Genomic DNA, 22,860 nt, shown 5'->3' on the forward strand with positions numbered 1-22,860 from the left:
ATTTGATTGTTATCATTTCAGCTCAAAAGGTTATAGTTTGTACAAATGTGCTGGGAAAATTAATGTTAAAGTTTAATTAAGGTAGTTTTACTGTAATGCTTTCCCGCGCCAAAAAGTCCGACGTTGGTAAATATCGGTTATTTTCGAAACGTTATTTTTTAAAAATCGTTGGCACTAGATTATTTATATCACCCGTCCTATACCGCTGCGTACTGAGTTTCGGCTATAAACGGTAAAAGCTATTGAAACCGAAGATCGTAAAAAAAACGTTCGAAAATGACCGATTCATTACGATATTCGCCGATGTTAGAAAAATGATTTGCAGGAAAAGTATTAGAATAAGAATAAACTACATAAATTGTCATAGTATCATTTATTTTGCATTTTGCAATTTATTACCAAGGTCAATGTAAATTTTTGACGTTTCATTTTCTTAAAACCATGTGAAAATGTATCCCCATTTAGTATATCCGGCATACATTTGTCATTGCGTGATCCGAATCATGTGATAACCCTTAGAGTGGTTACGTAACGGTCTTGGGCGGTGAATATTTATACTAGAATTTGAAGTGTTTTTATCAGCTGAGGTATCAGCTTTTAAGATACTGGCCTGTTTGATGAATGTTCAAAGTACAAGTCCATTTTACATTGAATTCAACTTACTGTTATTTCAATTATAATTTTAAATTGAATAAATCTCGTTATTCAGTTGTGCTCCCGAAAGCACATTGCACGTTGAACATTAAAAAGGTGCTTAGCCCTTTATCATTTAAATTGCAGTAAACAATTTATTATCTTAAAGCAACTTACGATGTATATACATGTATAACATGTTAAATGCTATACATTTTCTATCTTTAAGTTAATTAATTTAGTCAAAGTAAATTGCCAGATTTTACACCTTTTTCGTGTCAAATGCAACTATTTGACGGTTAATTATTGATAAAATGATCATTGTGTTAACACAAATATACAAACAACCACCAAATTTTCATTTGCTCGTTATCGAGCATATCTTTGAGAATTAGGTTATTCTACTACTTGACAATCCTAATCATTTATTTATCTTTACAAATGAATTAAGTACAACATTTTATATACAGAAATAGTCTATTGCATGAATTCATACACTATGCAACAACATTTTAACTTTCTTGATCATGTTTGACGAAAACTATTGAATAAATTGATTGAACGATATACTTCAGTTATACCATGATTGGACTAAAGTGTACAAGTTAACTGTACCATGACTATTTCTTTTAAGAGATTTATATTTGGGACTAAAGTTAAACTTTGTTTTTTAAAAAAGGACAAAACGATACGGAACTTTGAAGCCGATGGACCTCATGAAGTTCTTTAGAATGATTTTTCCATATGCATTTCTACTTGCCATTTTCATGCAGTGTAGCATACAAGCATCAAGTAGTTCATTAGGTAAGACCACATTTTATATATATTTCGTTTGACAACAAAACCAAAGGTTTACTTCATAAATTTGAGATAAACAGAAAGAGCTATATTGCGTTAATAAAATTGGTTTCATATCGACGCCCCGTTCTTATCATTGTGGTGCAATCGAAAGTGCAATTTCTGTTTGTATGAAGTAAACTCCGTCTTTGAGGCTTCCGCATGTCAACAGAAAATCAACAATAATTACTTCTTAGTAGCAGTCTTAATTTAACAGTATATATTGTCATTAAATAACGGATGTTATTTTTAACTAGTTTGATACTATAATACTCTTTTGTTCGATTGGCTTAGTACACCATGAAACTTTAATAACGGTATAAATTTGTTAGCACATCCGGATTAGATGGGGGAAAAATCTGCATATGTCTTACTTGATTAAAAACTATTAACATTTCTAAGTTTAACACTATGCCGGTACAGCTAATAAAAACCTTCTTCATATACAAACTTAAACAATTTTAAACAATATTTGATAATATTTACAACAATACTGTAACTGTTAAAAAGTTACTGAAACGGAATGTTTGGTTGTTAGGCAAAACATTTTTACAGACATAAAATGCAGCTGAGTGTAAAGTTATGTCTGAAAAAAAAACATCACTCATCAATCATTATTCCAATTTGCATTCTATGTTTATGTTTTATATATATTTCAAAAACAAAACTATTTTTGATGTAAGTTTTCTAGACGGATGTTTGTTCTCGCTTGTATGACGAAGCAATCTTAAATCAAAATCTCGTATAAGCTTAGAGACTGTTGGAAACATTTTAGAAATTGTTTTCCTGTATGGATAACGAGCATTTTAAGTTTCTTTTCCATCGAGATCAATCTAGCTGATCTGACTCGTTTATCATATGAAGTTTATCTTTCGCTTACATGATAAAAACGTGATTACAAGATACAGCCAGATAAAGATAAATATTCGTGTCTTTACAAATCTTGTGTTTACTTTAGAAGATAATGAGGTACATGAAAGAATCGTCTGGACCGGTGTACAGCTTCACCCGGCTATATGCAGGTGGTGACAATTTGTTTGTACACCAACTTTTTTCAAATTGATACCTTAATTGATTTTTAAAAAAAATCGCTTTATTGCTTGTGCAACTAAATTTTCTCGTAAAATATGTGAAATTTTGCGGTGTTATCCTGAATAATTTACATTTAATTATAGACTCATGTTGTTTTGTAAATCTCTCATTAGATATGATTACAAAAATGGGAAAACATGAACTGTAGAGTACAGTATTTCAAATTGTTATGAAAAAATGTTTTTTGTCAGTTGTAGCCTAATTCAATGTTACAATTTTACAATAAATCGTTATTTTGTAAACTCTTAAGTTACAAATAAAGTGCAAATTGTTAAATTCATATTAAAATTCGTCTTGTTGTTAACATACGATATTAATACGATTATAGATATATCGTAGTAATATTTCAATGATAAATTCTATACCATCTTAAATTTCAGTTCATACAGATAAAACCATATCTAATTCAATGTTAGGAATTCGACAATTAAACTAGGTTACACGATTTTCAAAAATTACTGATATAAGGTCACGTTACCTCAACAATCAGACATTCACATGATAACAGTTGATATCAGAGTCATATTAACTCGTATTTAGACAAAACTAGACATATTATAACTCGACACCGTTAAGAAGTAATATCTCACCCTTTTTAAAAATATTTGTATAATTTCGAAATGAGGAAATTGTGAAATTAGTGTATATTTCAAATCTAATGAAATGAAACTAGTTCTTTTCAAGCTTATGTATACATGTATCTCGATGTTTTAATGAATTAAAATCATAATAAGACTAAAACTCATAATATTTTAGCCTTTTTGTCCATCCCCAATACAAACCGTACCGTTGTAGCCAGTTAGCGGTAGATAATTTTATCAATTGATTATCTGATTGGTAGATTTTCTTCTCTTCAATTTTTATGTGTCGTTTTATTAAACTAAGTGTCCTTGATTGATCGGATGTGGTTAGTTAAAATGCTTTTATTTTTTTTAATTTGTTTGAGTAATAAATAAGACAAAATTATTAAATGAGTATTTTTCTTTATGTCTCTGAAGGACTCGGTTCACACAGGTTCAATATTTTATTTTTTCAGAAGGGTTTTAGTATTTAGTACATAAATGGCAATTCATTACAAATTCACCGCTTCTGTTTTCACTTGACACGCATATAATATGAAAAATAGGAGGGTCAATTGAAGCAGAAACCGCCATATGGATATCTGGATCAGGCATTCGGATACATCCAGATGTTCGGATTGTTGTTTGATAACGTAACCATTTTTGGCAACCTTTTCTTGTTAAAGTTACTTGACGTCGTTTTCCTTTATTTTAAATCAAATTGTATATACTTTTAGTTTTTTTCTATTATTTCTTCTAAACAGAAAGTGTGATTCATTCAGATAATTTGGTGCTTACCATTTCAAAAGAAATGAAAATGAAATTCATCGCCAATTTTCAAAAAAACTGTGTGCTATAATACATAAAAAACCGCACATACGTGAGGAAATTATAAAAAGTTGGCCTGCATTTTAAAGAACACAGAGGTATATATTTCTCAGAATTAATTACTCCACACTGTTTGAAAAAGCTTTCTCTAGATATGATCACAAGTATGTGAAAACATTGACTGAGGAGTACAGTATTATAAATTGTTATGAATGACTATTTGCCAGTTCTAAAACTAGACAACACATATAAAACCATATCGAATTGAATCTTAGGAATTCGAAAAAAATAAATTAGGGTACACGATTTTCAAAAAACAATATTGATTTAAGTGATCCTCAACTATTAGACATTGAAATGATAACAGTTCGTTTTTAGACAAGACTAGAGATATTTATAGCTTAATACCGGTCAGAAATAATAACCAACCTTTTACATTTTTAGAAAAATTGATGTCGACATTATGTAAACACTAATAATCTTTATAAATGAAACATGTTATTTTCCAGTGTATGCACAACTCGATGTTTTAATTGAAATCTTATTTAGATCAACACTCATCGATGTACTCTTTTATTGCTTTCCTCTTCAATAAAATCTGTACCAATGTAGCCAGTTTGCGACAAATAATTTTTCTTGTTGATTATCTGATATGCTCATTTTTTTCTATTTGTCGATTTATAAAAATAAATGATATTGTAACGTCAATCGGCTGCGATTATTTCACAATGCTTTTTCAAATTGCGTTTATTTTCTTTTTGGAATATCAACAAAATAAGAATACTGAAAAATAACCAGTTATACTGTTTGTTGTCATTTATGACATGCAGAGGTTCAACAATATTGACTCTTAGAAAAATAAATTAAAATAAAATAAACATTTTCTTAAAGTTTAACTGTAGATTTTAAAGTAGATTTATATATAAAATTTGTATTTTAGAAAAAAACTAGCTATTTAATCATGCTATAGGGAAATATTTTTATGCAGTTATAAAACTTTTAGCATCAACTTATCTGTGAAAAGATCGGCGCAAAAACTCATATAAATATACCTACTGAAGTTTTTGCACCAACAAATTCTGAAGGTGCACTAACGTTGTTTTTGGATTTATGCCAAAAAGTCATTTCTTGTCAAAATTCAGTTTCTAAACTTTAGAGACTAGTGCAACTTTGTATTTCTAACCAAATAATGACAAAAGTGATTTTCTCAAAAAAAATGTCAGTTACATGACTTTTTGCTCGAAGGTGACGAAGTGTTATTGAGATTTTATTTATCTTTTGTTTACACAGACAAATGCCTTTTATAGACTCATTGATGCCCAACTTTTCCGGTTTTATTTTCCAAAAGGAATTCATTTCTAATTCACCGCTTCTGTTTTATTGTTAAAATAATCGGCTTTTAAGTGATGCACAACTATATATTGGGAGATGTTAAGACTAAATAGCACGCCCAACCAATTCCAAATAGGTCCTTACGTCTGAAACCTAGAATTCATACAATCCATCAGAGCAGAACAAAATCTCAGTCCATAAAAAATGTCCTGTCCGTTATCTAAGGAAATGTTAGTTGTGTCCTTTATAATGCATTTGAAAAGGGAAGTAAATGGTTTTTAATGCAACCTACTAACCACAGGTTGATATCTTATGAGATTTATTTTCCTGGTAATAAGTCCGTTTTTTGTGTGTTTTTGTGTTGTTTTTTTTATTTGATGAATAAAAACAGTTCTTTTTACGTCATTGTTTTATATTAAATGAAGATTCATAAAATCGTTCTTAAACCCCTGTCACACTAGGACGGCGTTCTCACGGCGTCCAAAGAAAATTCAGAACGCCGAGGTGAGCGCAGTAAGATCGCAAACATCGCTACAGCATCGCCGTAGCATCGTAGTGGCATTGCATAGAACGCCGACCAACGGCGCGCATTTTGAACATGCTCAAAACAAACGCCGTCGCTCGGCGTTCTAAAATGAGCGCAGTAGCATCGCAGTAAGGACGCCGTAGCAACTCAGTAGCATCTCCTACAACGCAACAGGAGCGCTGCAAAAGCGCAAAAGGAACGCCGAATGAACGCCGTGGTTATCCACGGCGCTTGTACGGAGACTGTGTGACGTCTTTACCGCGCTTAAACTGCGTGTGTACGGTGCTTTCACGGAGCTTTACGATTTAAACGCAGTGTGAGCGCCGCGAGAGCGTCGTATGAGCGCCGTAAATGCGCAGTGAAAGCGCAAAGAACGCCATAGAAGCGCAGTCCGAACGTAGACAATCGCCAACTAAAACGCCATCGAAGCTCCGTAGCATCGCCATGATCGCCGTTAGCACGCCGTGAAGACGCCGTGCTGTCTTCATGACATCAACAATATGAAATTTTTTATTGCGACCTCGCGGCGCTTTGTTAAATTTAACAACGCCGTGCGAACGCAGTGAAATCGCATTCTAGTGTGACAGGGCCTTACCGATCACAGATTCGTGTTTCGTTTAGAAGCTTCTACGTTGTGGACACATGCAGTTTATGTATGTTTTATTCTGAACAGAGATAATTAAAGAACAATTCAAAACTATCAGAGAACAGATTAGAAAAATATGATAAACAAAATCAACAAGGAAAGGCGGCGTTCAATGAACGCCCAACGACCCAGTAACAAGAATCAGTAGCAAGAGCCCAGGAGGACCGTCTAAAAATTATATGTTCAAATTTTATATAGTAATTAATAAAATGATTTAAAGTTACGATAATAAACATTTTTGAAAACATTTTATCTTTTTTATTTTGTTATTGTATAGAAGAAAAGAAAATTTCCTGCAATGCGTTGTGCTAAAAACATTTTAAAGTTTGTGATATGAAATGTGCAATTTGTAAAACATGTAAAACATGTGTTACTGGGTTTTGATTCGTGTTTTATTTCTTTTTGTCCTTGTTTAGCTTATCAACCTAACTGATAATGTAAAGGTTATATGTTGCGTACAAATATCGTGGCTCGCAATCCCTAGTGTTGTGAATAACGGATAAGAGCATCCGTATGATCAAGTGCATTTTTATGATTAATTTTGAATTTTCAAGACATTTCTCCTTTTAACATATTATTAAATAATGAGAAAGGTGTATGCTTATGAAGTATAATATCAGAAATTTAAAGTTTTGAGGCAAACCCTATTAATAACTTAACTTGACAAAACTGTTCAAGACTGAACTTGAAATTAAAAAAAAAACACACAATTTAAGTGGATACTTCACAGAAATTAAGGTTTTGGACACTAAACACAAGGAATGGTTTTGGAAGTGTTAGTGTTTATTTTGGCGGCGTTTGGTACAGTAACAAAAAACTACGGTATGCTATTTTTTGGAATCCAATAATCATTTTAGAAATACATGTGTTTACATTTTATTATATTATTTTTTACTCTTTGAAAAATCATAAATTTAAATTTCTGATAGGTTTTTAACTTACAATTTTCACTTTATTGGAATGGTCATTTTGTTGTCCATGGATGTCACGTGTTTCTTTGTAGAACATGTAAAAATGTTGTGTATTAAGTGTCTTTGACATTCACATATACAAAATTATTCTAAGTACCATTTGTCTGATCCCCCTAATTACTTTTATAATGTCTTACTTAACAGATATCGTAAGCTTTTTGCCACTGCATATAAATCAAGATAAATAGAAAAGAAATGGAAAACAATTATGTTATGAAAACAATTTTCATAATAAAATGTTAGCCCATAAGTCAAATTATATATTGTTTTGTTGTTAGTTGTTCTCACTCTTTTCATTCATCAAAATATTTAGCAAATAAAAAATAATCCACTCTTAAATTGTATAACTTAAATTTTAAATTAAATACACGATTCGGAAGTATTTTTTTATACGATATCAGTTTATATGCGTGATAAGGTTTGTTGTATGTGTATTATATCTCACGTCATTAAGTCAAGAATGAATTGAAAGTGGAACCAATCAGCAATTTTATCGTTTCATTATATTAAATACCTTCAAATTATTGTGTGCTAAAATATTCTTACATTCATCCAGACTTTGTAAAGATTTGAATTTAACTCGTTTTAAAACAGATAAGTGTCAAAGAAAATGGCTGATATCTGTTTGAACAGTACGGCGCTAGAATCAAGCATAATAATAAGGAAGGGGTATCAGTGGATAAGGTTTTTGCGTGAGGGTTGAGTCCTGCTAGGGCCTGATGTATGAATAGTTAAGCCTGTTTTGGATAAAGAGAGAACTGAAGAATTAAGGAGAATTTGAGGTATTGGAGAATTGGAGAATTGAAGAAATAAGTTTCACGCCTATGCCATAATGCAATCTAAATAAAAATGTTTAAACTAAATATTTATAATGTAAAGTTTTTTTTATGAAAAATGTTTTTGTCCAGAAAAGTGCGATTAATGAAAATGCTGGGAGACAGTTTTACAATTCATGTTAGACAACCTTCATTTGCAAAATGATAACTTTCATGTAAGGTCATAATTAGACTCGATTATATGGTTACCAATGTTATATCCACCCAAATTGTCTGTTTATCTACATAAGGAAGACATCCTGTGCGCTGACTTTATCAATGATTAAATGTGAATATTTCAAAATAATCAGTTCATTATCAAATATATATTAGATTCTTTTAATGATTTTAAACGTCCACAATGCGATATCATTTTATGATTAACAGTATGTGTGATAACTTAAGATTCAATAATATATGTAGCAATAGTTAAGTTTAAATGTTGAATAAATGAATAATTAAAAAAATAAATAAATTGATTATTTATTTATTTATTTACTTACTCATTCATTCATTAATTCATTCATTTATTCATTCATTGATTGATTCATTGATTCATTGATTGTTTCATTCTTTTGTTTATTTATTTATTTATTTTATTCTGCACAAAATTTACTTGATAAGGAAGACATCTTGTGCGCTGACTTTATCAATGATTAGATTTGAATATTTCAAAATAATCAGTTCATTATCAAATACATATTAGATTCTTTTAATGATTTTAAACGTCCGCAATGCGATATCATTTTGTAATTAACAGTATGTGTGATAGTAAGATTCAATCATATATGTATCTATAGACGTTTAAATGTTGAATAAATAAATGATTTAATAAATAAATAAATTGTTTATTTATTTACTCATTCATTCATTTATTTATTTACTCATTTATTTATTTATTTATTTATTTGTTTATTTATTTATGTAATTTATTATCGGCTTAAATGATATAATTCTGTTATTCACAATAAATGAAAGAACTTAAAATTTATTCTAGTAATATGTCAAATTATGGAAGCAAATCTAATCGGCACTAACCAAAATCACGAGGAAGTTAAAAGAAATAAGGCAATATCACATCATATGCGGAAGAAGAATAGACGAGATTTTGTTTCTAGACATTGAAATCACAAATATCTTAAGTGTTTAAGGAAATACTTATTACAATTAAAATGTAACATGCACAAACATTGCAAAAATACGAATATAAATGAATTCACAAACAGATTTTATTCTGCACAAAATTTACTTAATGTCATACAATGTGTGTAAATAATGGCAAGAAAATGAGAATAGTCTTAAATACCACTCTTGGTTCAAAATGTATATTTCTTTCGTGAGTTCTATAAATTTCAAATCATCCGTATCTTTCTCTTTTCCTCGTTCTCTCTTCCCCTCTCCGATCCCCTACCTCTCTCTTCCCCTCCCTCTCTCCCATCTATCTCTTCTCCTCCGCGCCCCTCTCTTCTCTCACTTCACCTCCTGATCCCCTCTCTCCTCCTCTATCTTTTTTCCTCTCCCACCCTCTCTCCCCCTCTCTCTGTTCCCCCCACTATGTCTCTGTCTCTGTCTGTCTTTCCCTCTCGCTCTCTCGTTCTTTCTTTTAAGATTTTTTTACGTGTATTGGAATAGTGGCAGGAATCTAGGATCTTTTGTACCATAGTTGTTTAACAGATTGAATATACGTTTTGATTTTCTTGACGAATTTTGATAATTTGAATAAATGAGAAATCATTAGCATTTAAAATTGGGAAAACCCAGTCAGCGTTGAAAAGACATTCGTTATCATTGCCGGAGCGATTCTTCTTAGATTTGCACAGTTAAGTTTTGTACAAATTTATCTGAGGTCAAATTTGTTGAAAGCTATAAGTTTATTGAAACACTCTTGAATCTGTTCCTGGAACCATCTAGTACTAAGCAATTTGTGTCATGTTTCTTGCCCAAGAAGACAACGGCTTGTCTGTGACAAGGTTTGAGCCCACGCGACCAGCAAGTTTTAGGTCACTAGTCCGACTATCCGTTAGTTCATGTGACATGTTTTGTTATTAATTAGAATCTTTTATATAATTTAGTTGAATGGCAGTACGTGATAGATGATAACAATACTTAGAGCTTAGAAAATCACTATAATGCAAAATAATACAATAAACCATTACATAGGACCAAGACGACAATTATATAAGATAAGTTAATAAGAAGAAAATTAAAATAAATCTGTCATTTCATATTTCACGAAGAATTTAAAGTGACAGTTTGTCTATTTAGATGTAAATGGTTGATGTTCAGCTAACATTTAATAACTTTACATTTCGTCTTATTTGTTTTCAGTTTCATAATAAATGTCACATGAGTAATCAATTATGTTTGTGATGAGTACACAATTTATTTATCATGTTCAGTTTACTAAAAAAGCATGACGTTTCATTCTGGAAATATTAATTGAGCCGTGTGACCTTTATGGTAATTTTGTTGTTGGGATTTTAAGTCACATTTATCTGTTTAATTTCGCATGGCGTCTTCCCAGTTTTGCTGATGGAGGAGGCCGTTACTTTCCCATCGCGCCTTATTGCAATCAAGAAAGTGTTCCTAAGAACACAATAGAGAAAAATAGAATCCTGAAGGACGAACAACATTACAAAATTGACAATGTTGCAGGCTTGGTTTAATTGAGCCTGTTCATTGTTAAGACAAGTACCACAATCTAGCATGGCAGCTTCTATCATTAAATAATTATTGTTTCACTAGAGTGTAGAACATTTAGATAATTAATATTCTTTCAAACTCTAACATGTCAATATGTTGTTTATCAACAGTTCAGATTTTATGTTTCAAACCATAATTAATATTTCTTGCATGTTTCTATTTGTACAGCTTTCGATGAAAATACAGTTTCATGTCAAGGTTTTACTGCTGATAAAGTAATCCGAGATCTCATCTCTTCTGGCCATACAACAGCAGAACCATGTCCCTGCATAGAACAAATTATTGAGATTGATGAAACGTTTGAAAAGATCAATAACTGCTATAAGCAGTGGTTCTTCATGGACGGTGTGAAGCAAATGTGCTGCTATAGGTAAGTTATGTTATCGAGCATATTTGCAAAACAAAAATGAACAATTAATATTTAAAAAAAGTATTGTGTTAGGGCTATTTATGATCCAATTTCTGTTATTGAATTTAATAATTGCATGTGAAGGTACATGTCAGAGATTTGTATTTAGAATATATCTATTCTGATACATTTAAAAATGTAAGAAATGTAAAATGGTTCAGTTTTGATATATGTAAGCATTTATAACAAGACCAACAAGACAAGTGCCATATTGCAAACATCCGTTTATACACAGCCATATAGCATATATAGCATGTCGAACATTTTTATTGATCAACTGACAATAAAAGAATTGATACTTTTTAATGAAAGGGTGACAATAACTTCGATAATTTCGATCGACTGCAGACGTGATGAATATGCTATATAAATATCACTCTTATTCATGAAAACTGAAGTTAAGAACATGCAGTAATTTAGCCTTTTCCTTGTCTGTTTGTTTGATTGAAATTTACGTCACAACGACACAGTAAAGGTCATATAGCGACGTTACAGCTTTACTTAAATGATGGAGGAAGACCTCAGGCACGAACGGGCACCTGAGTAGAACCACCGACGTTCTGTAAGCTAGCTGGGTAGTTTCCTTACATGAATGAGTACAAAGTCCCATTCGGGATTCAAACCCATTGCGGCGAGGAGCATGTGGTTTGAAGTCTACAACTTTAACCACTCGACCACAGACGCCCCTAACCTTTGCCTTACAAAAGAACCGATTGATGTGAAATCAAATTCTGACAGATATTCTACAACCAATTCAAAAATAATTATTTGTTAACGTTGTTAAATATTTTTATAATGGTAAGTTACGAAAATCATGTCACATTGAAATTTTTTTTCATATTTAACTAATTTTTAGTGAATATGGTCAGCTTTTACTTGATAGTCCCGGGGCAGGATATCTTCTTCTAGAATCTTATGAAGGGTACATTGAACAAGCTCACGATATTTGTTGTGGTAATGGATCAGATGGATTTAAAGAATCTTGTGAATCATTCTATCAAATAAATAAACCTGATGATTGTAGTACATACGTGCCGCCAGTTGTGTGTAAGTTTTCTTTCTGTAAAATAACGAGCTCAAAATGATATTGTTTTAAAAACATTTTACTTTCTGAAGATTGGAAATGAATGCTTGAAAAGGTAATTGTTCTTTAAATTACTTTTATCAAAATAGATTTGTAATTGTTCCTTTGTAATACGTTTATTTATAAGTACTAAGTTTAATTGTAAGATATTACTTACACTGTTTGATTAGGAAACATATATCAATTCTGAGTGCATTGTTGTAGAATAATGCACGGTTTGAGTTCAAATGCGTAGTAATATAATCACGAAGGCCGATAGGCCTGAGTGATTAATTACAACGCATTTGAACGAAAAACGTGCATTATCATACAATAATGCACGAAGAATTAATATCTATTTCCATTCTAACACGTCAAGAAAAAGTATAGTTATTATTATAAAGTTGGACTTTATGTTTGGTGGTTAAATTTGTTTTCGCCTCAGAGTTTCCAATAGAAACGTTCTTTAAAGGCTGTTCCAGTGGGTTGAAAAAACTGTCGTTAAATCTACTGTGTGTAGAAACATTTTGAGAATAACGAATTTTGAAAACGTTGATAAAACTTTGTTTGTTCATTTTATTTCACTCTATAATTTTTCAAGCGAAATACAAATTATTAAAAGTGAAATAAATGTTAAACCTAACTTGTCTGCGATATTAAAATAACGTACTTGATTTGATTGTTTTGCACGTGCTGTTTGGCGCTACATTGTGACGTCACGTAAACCACACTTTAAACGTCTGTACAGCGTTTACGACTGCATTAAAGATATTGGTGTTCGGATTCATTTTCTTAGTTAGACCATTTTCTATCATTCTAGATAGTTTTCACAACAAAATTCGACAAAAATTGTTTTTATTTATCAGATTTTTAAACAAAATGGCGCCCTCAATGTGAAAATATACAGGGAGATAATAAGAACGGCGAGTGCATTGTTGTAGAATAATGCACGCTTCCGGCCTTCTTTGTCTATATAGGAAAATTTCCGATAGTGTTAGAATAATAATTTGATAAATAAGTGAAATGTGCAAAAGAATTATAACACGTAAACTATATATTCCCGATATTGACTGCTGTGGTATCAAATATGTTGTCCAATATTGCTGAGTTTACCAAACCGTCGTAATGTAAGGTGAATAGTAAAAGCAATTAATCAATTAACAGCAGTAAAATCTGGATAGAGTCTGTAAAGATTTTCTAATTTGGATGTAGAATATTGTCATTATTGCGATTCCTTAATAGAATTTGGTCTTCAATTTGTTGTTCATAAAACGACAACGTTGAACGCAATTAATTACTCGTAGATATTTGTGTTCAAAACTGTAATATTCGAATAGTTATGTTATTATACTTCTGACATAGGATTATAAGTCTTTAAACGTTCACGAATGAGAATTGCAGAGTTAAACGACCGCTTGCCAATATAAACCAATTTATTTCATTTTGTTAATCATCTTTTGATAGCAATGTCATCAGGAGATCCTGTCATACAAACAATAGATGGAGGAAAATATGATTTTAATGGTCATGGTGAATATGTTTTTCTGACAGATGAAATGTAAGTGGTTTCAATTATTTAGAGCTACTTAGTAAAAGTAAATATAAGGACATACATTATTATTTGCTTGCGTGTATTAATAAAAAATCTATGATTGTATAACATACAGTACATATTTATGTTTAATTAAATTGGTAAAAAGGGAGACACAGGCAATATTTTCATTTATTCGTTTTGATTTTTTCATTCATTATTTTGTAAATGTTCTCAAAAGAAATACACTAGGCAGTCATAGGAAAATAGCTTTTCTCCTTATATAGATCGTAATGGTGGTTACCCAACTTGACCAACGTCGGTCAGGTTAGAGCGTTAAGATTTCACAAAAGTTGTCACAGTGAGCTCTGGAAACGTTACAGAACATGTCAAATGAATGACTTAGACTTGATTCAATCATACAATATATACTTTATAAGTTATTGAAACTTTCCAGGGTTTGTTCAAGTCGCATGACTTGTTTTAAAACTACTCGGGGATTCTGTTGGCGTCTAAATTTCGTTCGTAATATATAGATATATTTACGCTGAAAACACAAAATATATAGAATTGAACAGACATTCCTGCTGGGACTTTAATAAATATCATTATGCGTAATTTGTGGACATAGGATGATTTTAATATTTGGTTATTAATTTGTCTGAGTATCCCTGTATCTAATAGCTACTAAACGTCTTCAACTTATCTTTATTGGAATTATCAGGACATTCAGGTAGAGAATTACTGTGAATCCTAGATTAACCTAATAACCTGTACTCTTTTTTTTGTGTTTTCTTTGCTTTATTATTATAGACAGTGTTATAGACATATACACAGTATTATAGACAGTTTATAGAAACGATTTATGAGGTTTAATTAGATAGTATTTAACAACATTAAATTAACGATTTTATGTACATTTTTATCACAAATGTATATGGTTTACCAGCATTTAATAGATTTGTATCAAGTATTCTATCGACATTGATCTTATGAAGCAGTATAGAAAATGTCTTTTAAACAATACATGTATAAGAATATAGAATTAACCCAAGTGTAATGTTACATCTGCCTACTTCAGAAACTTTGAAATACAAGCTCGAACAGAGTATGTCGTGTCGGGAAGCATTGATTCGACATATTTTTCTGCCTTTGCATTGTGTGTAAGTATAATTTTGACTTTTTATCAAAGCCATTTATTTTATAAAAGGCCCATTTTTATTATGAAACTTATATTGATTTGTACATGTGCTCAATAATTATGCATACAGATAGAGGATACATTGAATTAAGATATAATACAATATATTGCTTTTGTATGGCATGCTCACGCCGTTTATCTTGCATTTAAAATACCAATTTATGGCAAATTATAAATTTTTAGCGATATCTATACATATCCAACTTTCAAATCTCAACCATTTTATATTATTTTTTGTGCTAACCTTTCTAAATAATTCTAGAACATATCATATGGTAAAACATTTGTTTGCATTTGAAATGCATTGTTTTTAAAAGACTGTAAAATTATGTATGGTGCACATTTCTTTTTTCTTGAAGATGAAACAAAAATGTTATAGTTTTACATGCAAACTTCGGTGAAGACTTACATAGTCAAGATTGTGTGAGATTAAGAAGCATTTACAAAATAAATATGTATATTGTATGTCTATATTTAGGATAAAACGTAAGATTAGCGAAACAAGAACGTATATTTGGGCTTGTAATTTTACGTTTTCATTTATTTATATTTCTTTTAGGATAAAACGTCAGATGAGCAAATAGAGCTCCATTATGATAAGGAAAAAAGTGATATCAGATTTTTTCGGAATGGTACATATAACAGCAGCTGTAACGCATCATCAATGTCAAAACAAGGACAACTTAATGATTGTGAATTTCCTAAAAGACATAATTGTTTTGTGTTAGCTGGTGGTGGAAAAATGATTATACAAAACTGTGGTTTCAAATCTTATATCAAACAGGTATTTGCATGAAGGTGATATTTCAAAAAAAATATATTTCATCTTTTTTTAATTGTACACTCCTCCATAATAATAAAGGTAGAAGGTATTGTTAGATTTTAAAATAAGCATATTGAAAAAAAAATAAAGTAAAAATCAATTTGTTTTAAAACGTCTGAAATTAAGCTTTTTTACTAAAAATTAAGCTGATTTGCAGGTTTTGTTTATAGCACCAAAGAAAAGTATAAAGATAATAATGAAGGTAGTTGTTTGATGGGTATAATGACTACATTTCAGCCTACACATTTTCGGGTTGACTTATCTGTGATCATGCCTACTTAATTAACATCATACTAGCTAGTTCCAGATTTTTGGGTTTCGTTTTAATATTCCAAAAAAATAGTTGTTCAAATACATTTTAATAAATAAAACTTGTCTAGTATTGGAGTTTTACCGAAACATTTTTAGTTGTGTTTTATTTCCATTTCTGTATTTCAACTGTAGCTGGTGTTTGGGGCTGACAATTTTATGAGTGTACAGATCATCAGAGACTCTAAGGCAAATTTAACAAACATTACAGGCCTAGCAGGACATCGGGAGGATGGTTTCTACATTACGAGAAACAATACAGAAGTTTCCGAAAATTCATCTTCATTATCAGTGTTCAAATTTGCAGAATCCTGTACGTTGTTCCGATTCTCTTGATTTATAAACATTTTGATTTACATGAATTATATATCTCTAAATGTTATAAACACTTTACAATACAACATTTTAATATCTATATTTCAAAAAAAAATATTAAAGAACTACAATTTCATTGTTATATAGGATTTAAAAAAACAAGCTTGCATGTTTATATATTTCACTACATGTAAACCAAGAGAATCAAATAGTGGATATTGTGACTTGATTTGGTTTTCATGTTGATTATACAGGAGGTGATAAAGGGGAGCATGAAATATCACTTTTTCATTATAAGCATAAAGGTTAATGTGCCAGATAAATTTCGACGAATATTGACAGAACATTCAAAGGACCATGTCAGCTTTTTATAGTTAATGCGAATTGAGTTATAAATTTGAATGTAATTATGGCAAAATGTATTCGCATTTCGATATGCACCTGTTCACTCACTAAATATCGTTGAATGTCATAATGCTCTTTAGGGTTATTAATTATAGTGTTAAGCTGCTTACGAAACACAGATATATATCTTCCGACCTTAAAGCACACTATAGACAATGATTTATATCAGCTATAAATAAGTTGAACTTAATAAAATTAAGATCGACGTACCATATCGTATTATAACGTTTTTCATACTGCGTCGTCCTTTTGTCAAATTTTGATTTTCTATATCATTTCATGAACTGCCAACATTTTATAGATCCACTACCTCCAAGTGTAGCCTCTTAGTCCGAATATGCACTTTTCCGAGTGTTACAAAATCATGTGTGACATAAACGCGCGTTACAGCACATGCTTTAATGAAGTCTTTGACAGGGAGTCATATTTATGGTTGCGCGACCACCACCCCACCGACAATAAAAAAAGACACGATTGAAGTTGTTACCTAGTATAAGTGTCACCTGGTTGCATAACTTTGCCACTTTTCATACCTTTCATCTTAAGCTTTACAAAAAATGTTAAAAATTCTGGAAACAAAGTGAACCCTCGGAAGCATTAATCACAACAAAATAACATAAGAATTGCAGACTCGGTTAACACTTTGGCAGGAAATAACGTGACAAACATGTACTCAGGAAAACATGTTTGAAATTATGTTTCTTATTATTATTATTTATTAATTATTATTCTTAATTTGAATCTGTTGAGTTCGTACATAGACAAGTTGGCCAAAGCCTAATTATGACAAAGTGTTTTTTTAGGACTTTTTATCTCCTAAAGAGCCCTTATAAAATTCAAATTAGGACTTTCACTGAAAATGATATTGATCTTGCAAAAGCACGTTATCGCTGAAGTTCATACAACATGTAATGAGTAATCATGTAGATGATACACGATCGAAGCAGAAATTAAAACACTCAACATAAAACAATGTATCATGGATTTGACATAATATAGACATTAATTGTTTTATAACCTTCTTATTAAATGATATTTTGTACGAAATTCATACAGTATCTGTTCAAAATATCATGACAATATATAATATATAATATTGTGACATATTCAAGGTAGCAAGATTTCAATATCACGATGTGTCTAGTACCTAATGTTGGGTTGTTAAGAAATAAAATGCATTGCACAAGTAAAACGTTAAAAATACTGTTGAATAAGACAGATAGCAGAGGATAATACAATTGGTTTCCATCAGTGCAGTGTGTGTGTATAATTGCATCAGTTCTGCCCTATTTTTCTCTTTAACAACAAGGGTATATGGGAAAAGCCAAAAGGACGCTTTTACAATTTTACAACCTTAACGCAGTATAGATCCTAACAAAACAGAGATCAATCTATACATCGCTAGAAATTATGAGTATCATGTATTGTGTAGAGTATAATTGTCATAAATGAAACCACATTCTTTTCTTGTTTCATTGTTTTTATTTATTTCTAGGGTCATTACAGAATGAGTCGGAGAGTGTTTTCATGTATAATGAGACTTGCGAAAATTTTACAACTTATAACAATTATCATACACGTCCAGAGTTCCTTGAAGACAAACTTGGCAACCTAACAGTATTGTTCGAAAGCTTTCCACCAGATAATATTACACTTTTTAACAAAACTTGTAGAAATTATTGGAACAAGGAACCCAATAACCAGTGCCTTCTCGCCATTGCAAGAACAGGGAATTATAATCTAGGATTAGATGTAATGACAGAGGCAAATGCAACACGTCACAATTGGGACATTCTTCGTAATATGATTTTTATCAATCAATTATCTTCTAAACATTGAAAGTTTTAATTTGCATACGTAAAGAGAGCTTTTAAGTGATACATGTATATGATAATTTTGTAATAATGGCTTCATTTTATTTTTTCGAATTTTTAAAAGCCAGAAATGTGTTTTTTGATTTTTCATGCACATCGTGAATGAAAATCAAGACGTATTTACTTAAAAAGTAAGAAGGGGATATAGAAAACAATAATAATATTTATAATAGAGGAATTCGTGTTGTTTTGTAGGTAATCGTATTTTTTTGGATAACTTTTGTATATATTGGTACTTGAAATTTGTAGTATTTCAACTATATATTATATATTTCAATCAAATTACGATTACGGGTAAGTGTATGGTTTCAAAAATCAAATGGTTGAAACATATATGTGTTTCGTTCTATATTATAATACAAATTTTCAATGAATGTCTTTATGTTTTACTAACAATAAGCATATTTTTCTTCTAAAACTTATAATAATTATATCGTTTTCTCGCACGTTATGTGAAAATATATACATGTAGATTTTCCGTTTTTCGTACTGTGTACTGTACTTACTTATATTGATCTTATTAATGAATAATAACATATCCGTGATTCATAAGAAAAAAATTATTATCTCTGCTTTAGGCAAATTATTTAAACACAAGTGATACTATCAAGCATTGTATCACTCTCTTGTAATATTCTTTATTGAAATGACGAATCAGTTCTCAACATAAGATTTATGACAGTACAGAAAGATAATCAGTCATTATCTATCAGACGTATTTATAGTCACACTAGACTACTCATGATTAATTTAAGGAACATTTATACGAACCAATGCATCTTTATTCTGTAAGTTATGTCAAAGAAGTCCATGATATATTTTTAATTCATCTGTTTATCCTTTTTTTCCAGATAATAAAGCTCCATTTGTATCACCCAACTTTCCAAACAGGACCACTGTCAATATCAACTCAACATGGTCCATTAATCTTACTGATTATGTTACCGATGATAATACACCCCCTGAAAAACTCGTGTTCAAAGTTGTCACAAATGTAACAGCGGAAGAGTATTCCATTGGTAATAATTACATATATTTTATTTTTTATTTTAAATGACTATCATCAGTGGAATTTGAATATTGATTTACAATCAAATTCACACAATGCAATTTGTGAACATATTCTGTTTAATTGCATATTGTGATACAATTCAATGTTTTGTATTAACAAGTCAGGTTATTGCATGATGCTAAAATATGCTGCACGCACATACCTACATTCACCTTAAAGTTACATTAAATAAATATGTAAAAAATATTTTTACGTCAGCCTAAAAACCAAGCATTCTACAGTTTCATTAACCTTTTTAACAGTATTGTTGTAAATCTAATCAAATATTGTTTATAAATTAGGATTTTAAATGGAAAACCCCACGGTAACACTAAAGTTCGTATACGAATATTAACATGCAAATGAAGACTATAATCAGCTCGTGTATGCGCTACGTCACGGTGTTATAGTTGCTGTCCGGAACACAGAAAATATAAGATTTTCTTGTGCAAACAAACTTTAACCGTTTAAGCTTAACGGTGCACTAGGCCTGGGGTTCAGAAAAAATAATCATCTCATAAAAAAGATTTAATTTGTAGAAAATATCCGTTACAATGCAGAAATATACCGTTAAATTACGACTGCTACTAATAGTCATGTTTGTTGATTTAAAATTGATGTACGGATGATCCGAAGGCGGAGTTTCTCATGCAAACAGAAATTGTACTTCCGAATTCGCCACAATGAGGCTGCACATTTTTATGCTCATAAAACTCATTTTGGTTGTCTGGACACCAATATAAGGTCTGGAGTCGATAAGAAACCAATCTATTAATGAAATGTCGCTATTTTTGTTTTTTATGAAATTTATTTAATGTAACTTTAAAACTGCGTCAGGGTAACAATTTTAGCTCTTTTGCCGAAATAATTGTTAGTTTCGGTTGTATGCGGGCGGTCGCAAGCTCGATTGTTTTCTGATGCATTTGTATATATACTTCACGTACTGTATCTTAATTGTGACATTGCCTTGTGATCGTGCCCTTGATATTACTTTATCAATTTTGTTGATTCATTTATACAATATTAACAAATACATAATATAATGTAAAACAGGTGACATTTTTGAGTCTCTCATAGGAATATACCAAAAACTGCATTTGTCGAGTGTTAATTCTATATCTAATAGTATGTATTGTTTTAAATTTATTACTCTTTCAAATGTTCAGTTTTTGTACCAAATTACATATCACATGTATCGTTTATACTTGGTAGATGGAGGAGTATTCACATGGAAAGTTGGCAAAGGTTTACGAGAAATTGACACAGGCATACAATTCATCGTATACGACACATTTAATGCTAGCAGTGTTTTCAGTTTTTCAATCTATTATTGTGGATGTAGTGAAGTTTCGTTTTGTTCATTTAATGAATCTACTGACAATCCTTCAGGTAATCATGCTCCGTTTTCTACTATTTTTACTTTGTCTATGCTTTCACTTTTTGGTTTAACAAAAAGGGGAAAGATATTTAAATGAAACCTCCCCTGGCATTTTTTTTGAGTGCCCAAAATAAAACGTTATTGTATAAAAAAAACGACAAAAAATTAAAACCCTATTACCTGACTTTTTTTTTGGTTTTCAGTTTACTTTTGGTTAAAAGCCTGGTTTTTTCCCAGATACAAAAACGGGGTTTTCAAAGGGTTAAAAAAGATTTTTGGGGAAAAACCGTTAAAATGATTTTTGAAAATTAATGGTTTAAAGTCAAACCTTGTCCTTGGGGCCCCCCTTGGGTTCCAAAGGAAGGAAAACTTTTAATCCCGGGATAAAAATGGGGGAACCCAAAAGGTAACGTGGGAATTTAAAACCTCAAAATTAAAGGAAATTTTTTAAATATTAGCCCATTTAAAAAATAGGAGAATAATTTCCTTCTGCAAGAATATCAGTGCAAATAATGCGCATATCTCTTCACTGGAAATATGTATCTGAATTGTAGCGAATACATTTTATAATCGTGGGATTTGTGGCAATAAAAGGTGTAGATATGTATTTTCTTTATGTCAAACCGTTTGAAATAATAATGGTTTGGCCGTGCATGGTTCAGACTTTAATGGAGCTAGGAAGTATAGCCCGTATGAAATTGCGTCAATCCGAGAATAATGCTTTTCCAGGACGTTGCTTGTTTGAGTCATCAGAATTTATTTTCGTCTTTTTTTTTAATTGACAAAATGTATAGTTTGATCACATTGTATAAATTATTGAAATATATTAGAAAGTGTTTTCGATATTACTTGGAAAGAAAAGTCGTTATCAACCTTGTAAATCTATTTCCACACATTTTAGGAAAGGAAATCGTTAACATATGAAAAGGGAACTTTAACTATTTAAAATGATCAATTTACTGCAAGTATGAAAATGAAATTTCCATTTGTCTGCATATAATAGTTCACTCTATCATGAAGACGAATATCGTTTGCTCAGGGTAACGTGTATCTTTTTAAAGATCGGCTCACACGATTCATGCTTAAAACGAATATTAAAAATTAGCGCAGAATTCGTGACTTTGGCTTAGTAGCATATGCATATAAGCTTCACTGTGTAAATTGTAAATGCATTTTTATTTTCAGCAATAGGTTTTGAATCACTGCACATTTCTTAAATCAGCTAGTAAATGTATATTGAAATTACAACCAATATTACTGTTTTATATTTAAATAAGATTGGACAATAAAACATTGGCCAATCTTCCAAAATTGCGAAATGACATAACTCAGTAACAGACAGATTATGTTCAGATTATCAAGCATTCTGTATGTATTATTGTTTTATTTATACTGATATCCACTTTATAGCTTTTTATTTGTATTTTTCAATGAGATCAGTCATTCGTAGTGATTTCTTTGAATAATGTTACAAATAATGTTTTGAATGTTTGATTCTCTCAATTTTGTAATAAACTTTATGAAGGACATTGGTGAACAGCATATTTTATCGGACATT

At 30.7% G+C, this 22,860-nt stretch overlaps 1 protein-coding gene across 1 annotated transcript; it reads left to right on the forward strand.

Annotated features, from left to right (window-relative positions):
- The first annotated feature begins 1,084 nt into the window (after window positions 1-1,084).
- LOC132745509 (sushi domain-containing protein 2-like) lies at window positions 1,085-22,519 on the forward strand. Its single transcript, XM_060734459.1, has 11 exons — window positions 1,085-1,437; window positions 11,112-11,313; window positions 12,209-12,399; window positions 13,880-13,973; window positions 15,028-15,109; window positions 15,707-15,931; window positions 16,415-16,592; window positions 18,495-18,797; window positions 19,725-19,892; window positions 21,137-21,313; window positions 22,488-22,519. The coding sequence occupies exons 1-11, from the start codon at window positions 1,341-1,343 to the stop codon at window positions 22,517-22,519; spliced, it is 1,749 nt and encodes a 582-aa protein (XP_060590442.1). The 5' UTR covers window positions 1,085-1,340.
- Window positions 22,520-22,860: the final 341 nt, after the last annotated feature.

The sequence above is a fragment of the Ruditapes philippinarum genome, unplaced genomic scaffold (genome assembly GCF_026571515.1).
Source record: "Ruditapes philippinarum isolate M1 unplaced genomic scaffold, ASM2657151v2 ctg7853_1_1_1_1, whole genome shotgun sequence".
Lineage (NCBI taxonomy): Eukaryota > Metazoa > Mollusca > Bivalvia > Venerida > Veneridae > Ruditapes > Ruditapes philippinarum.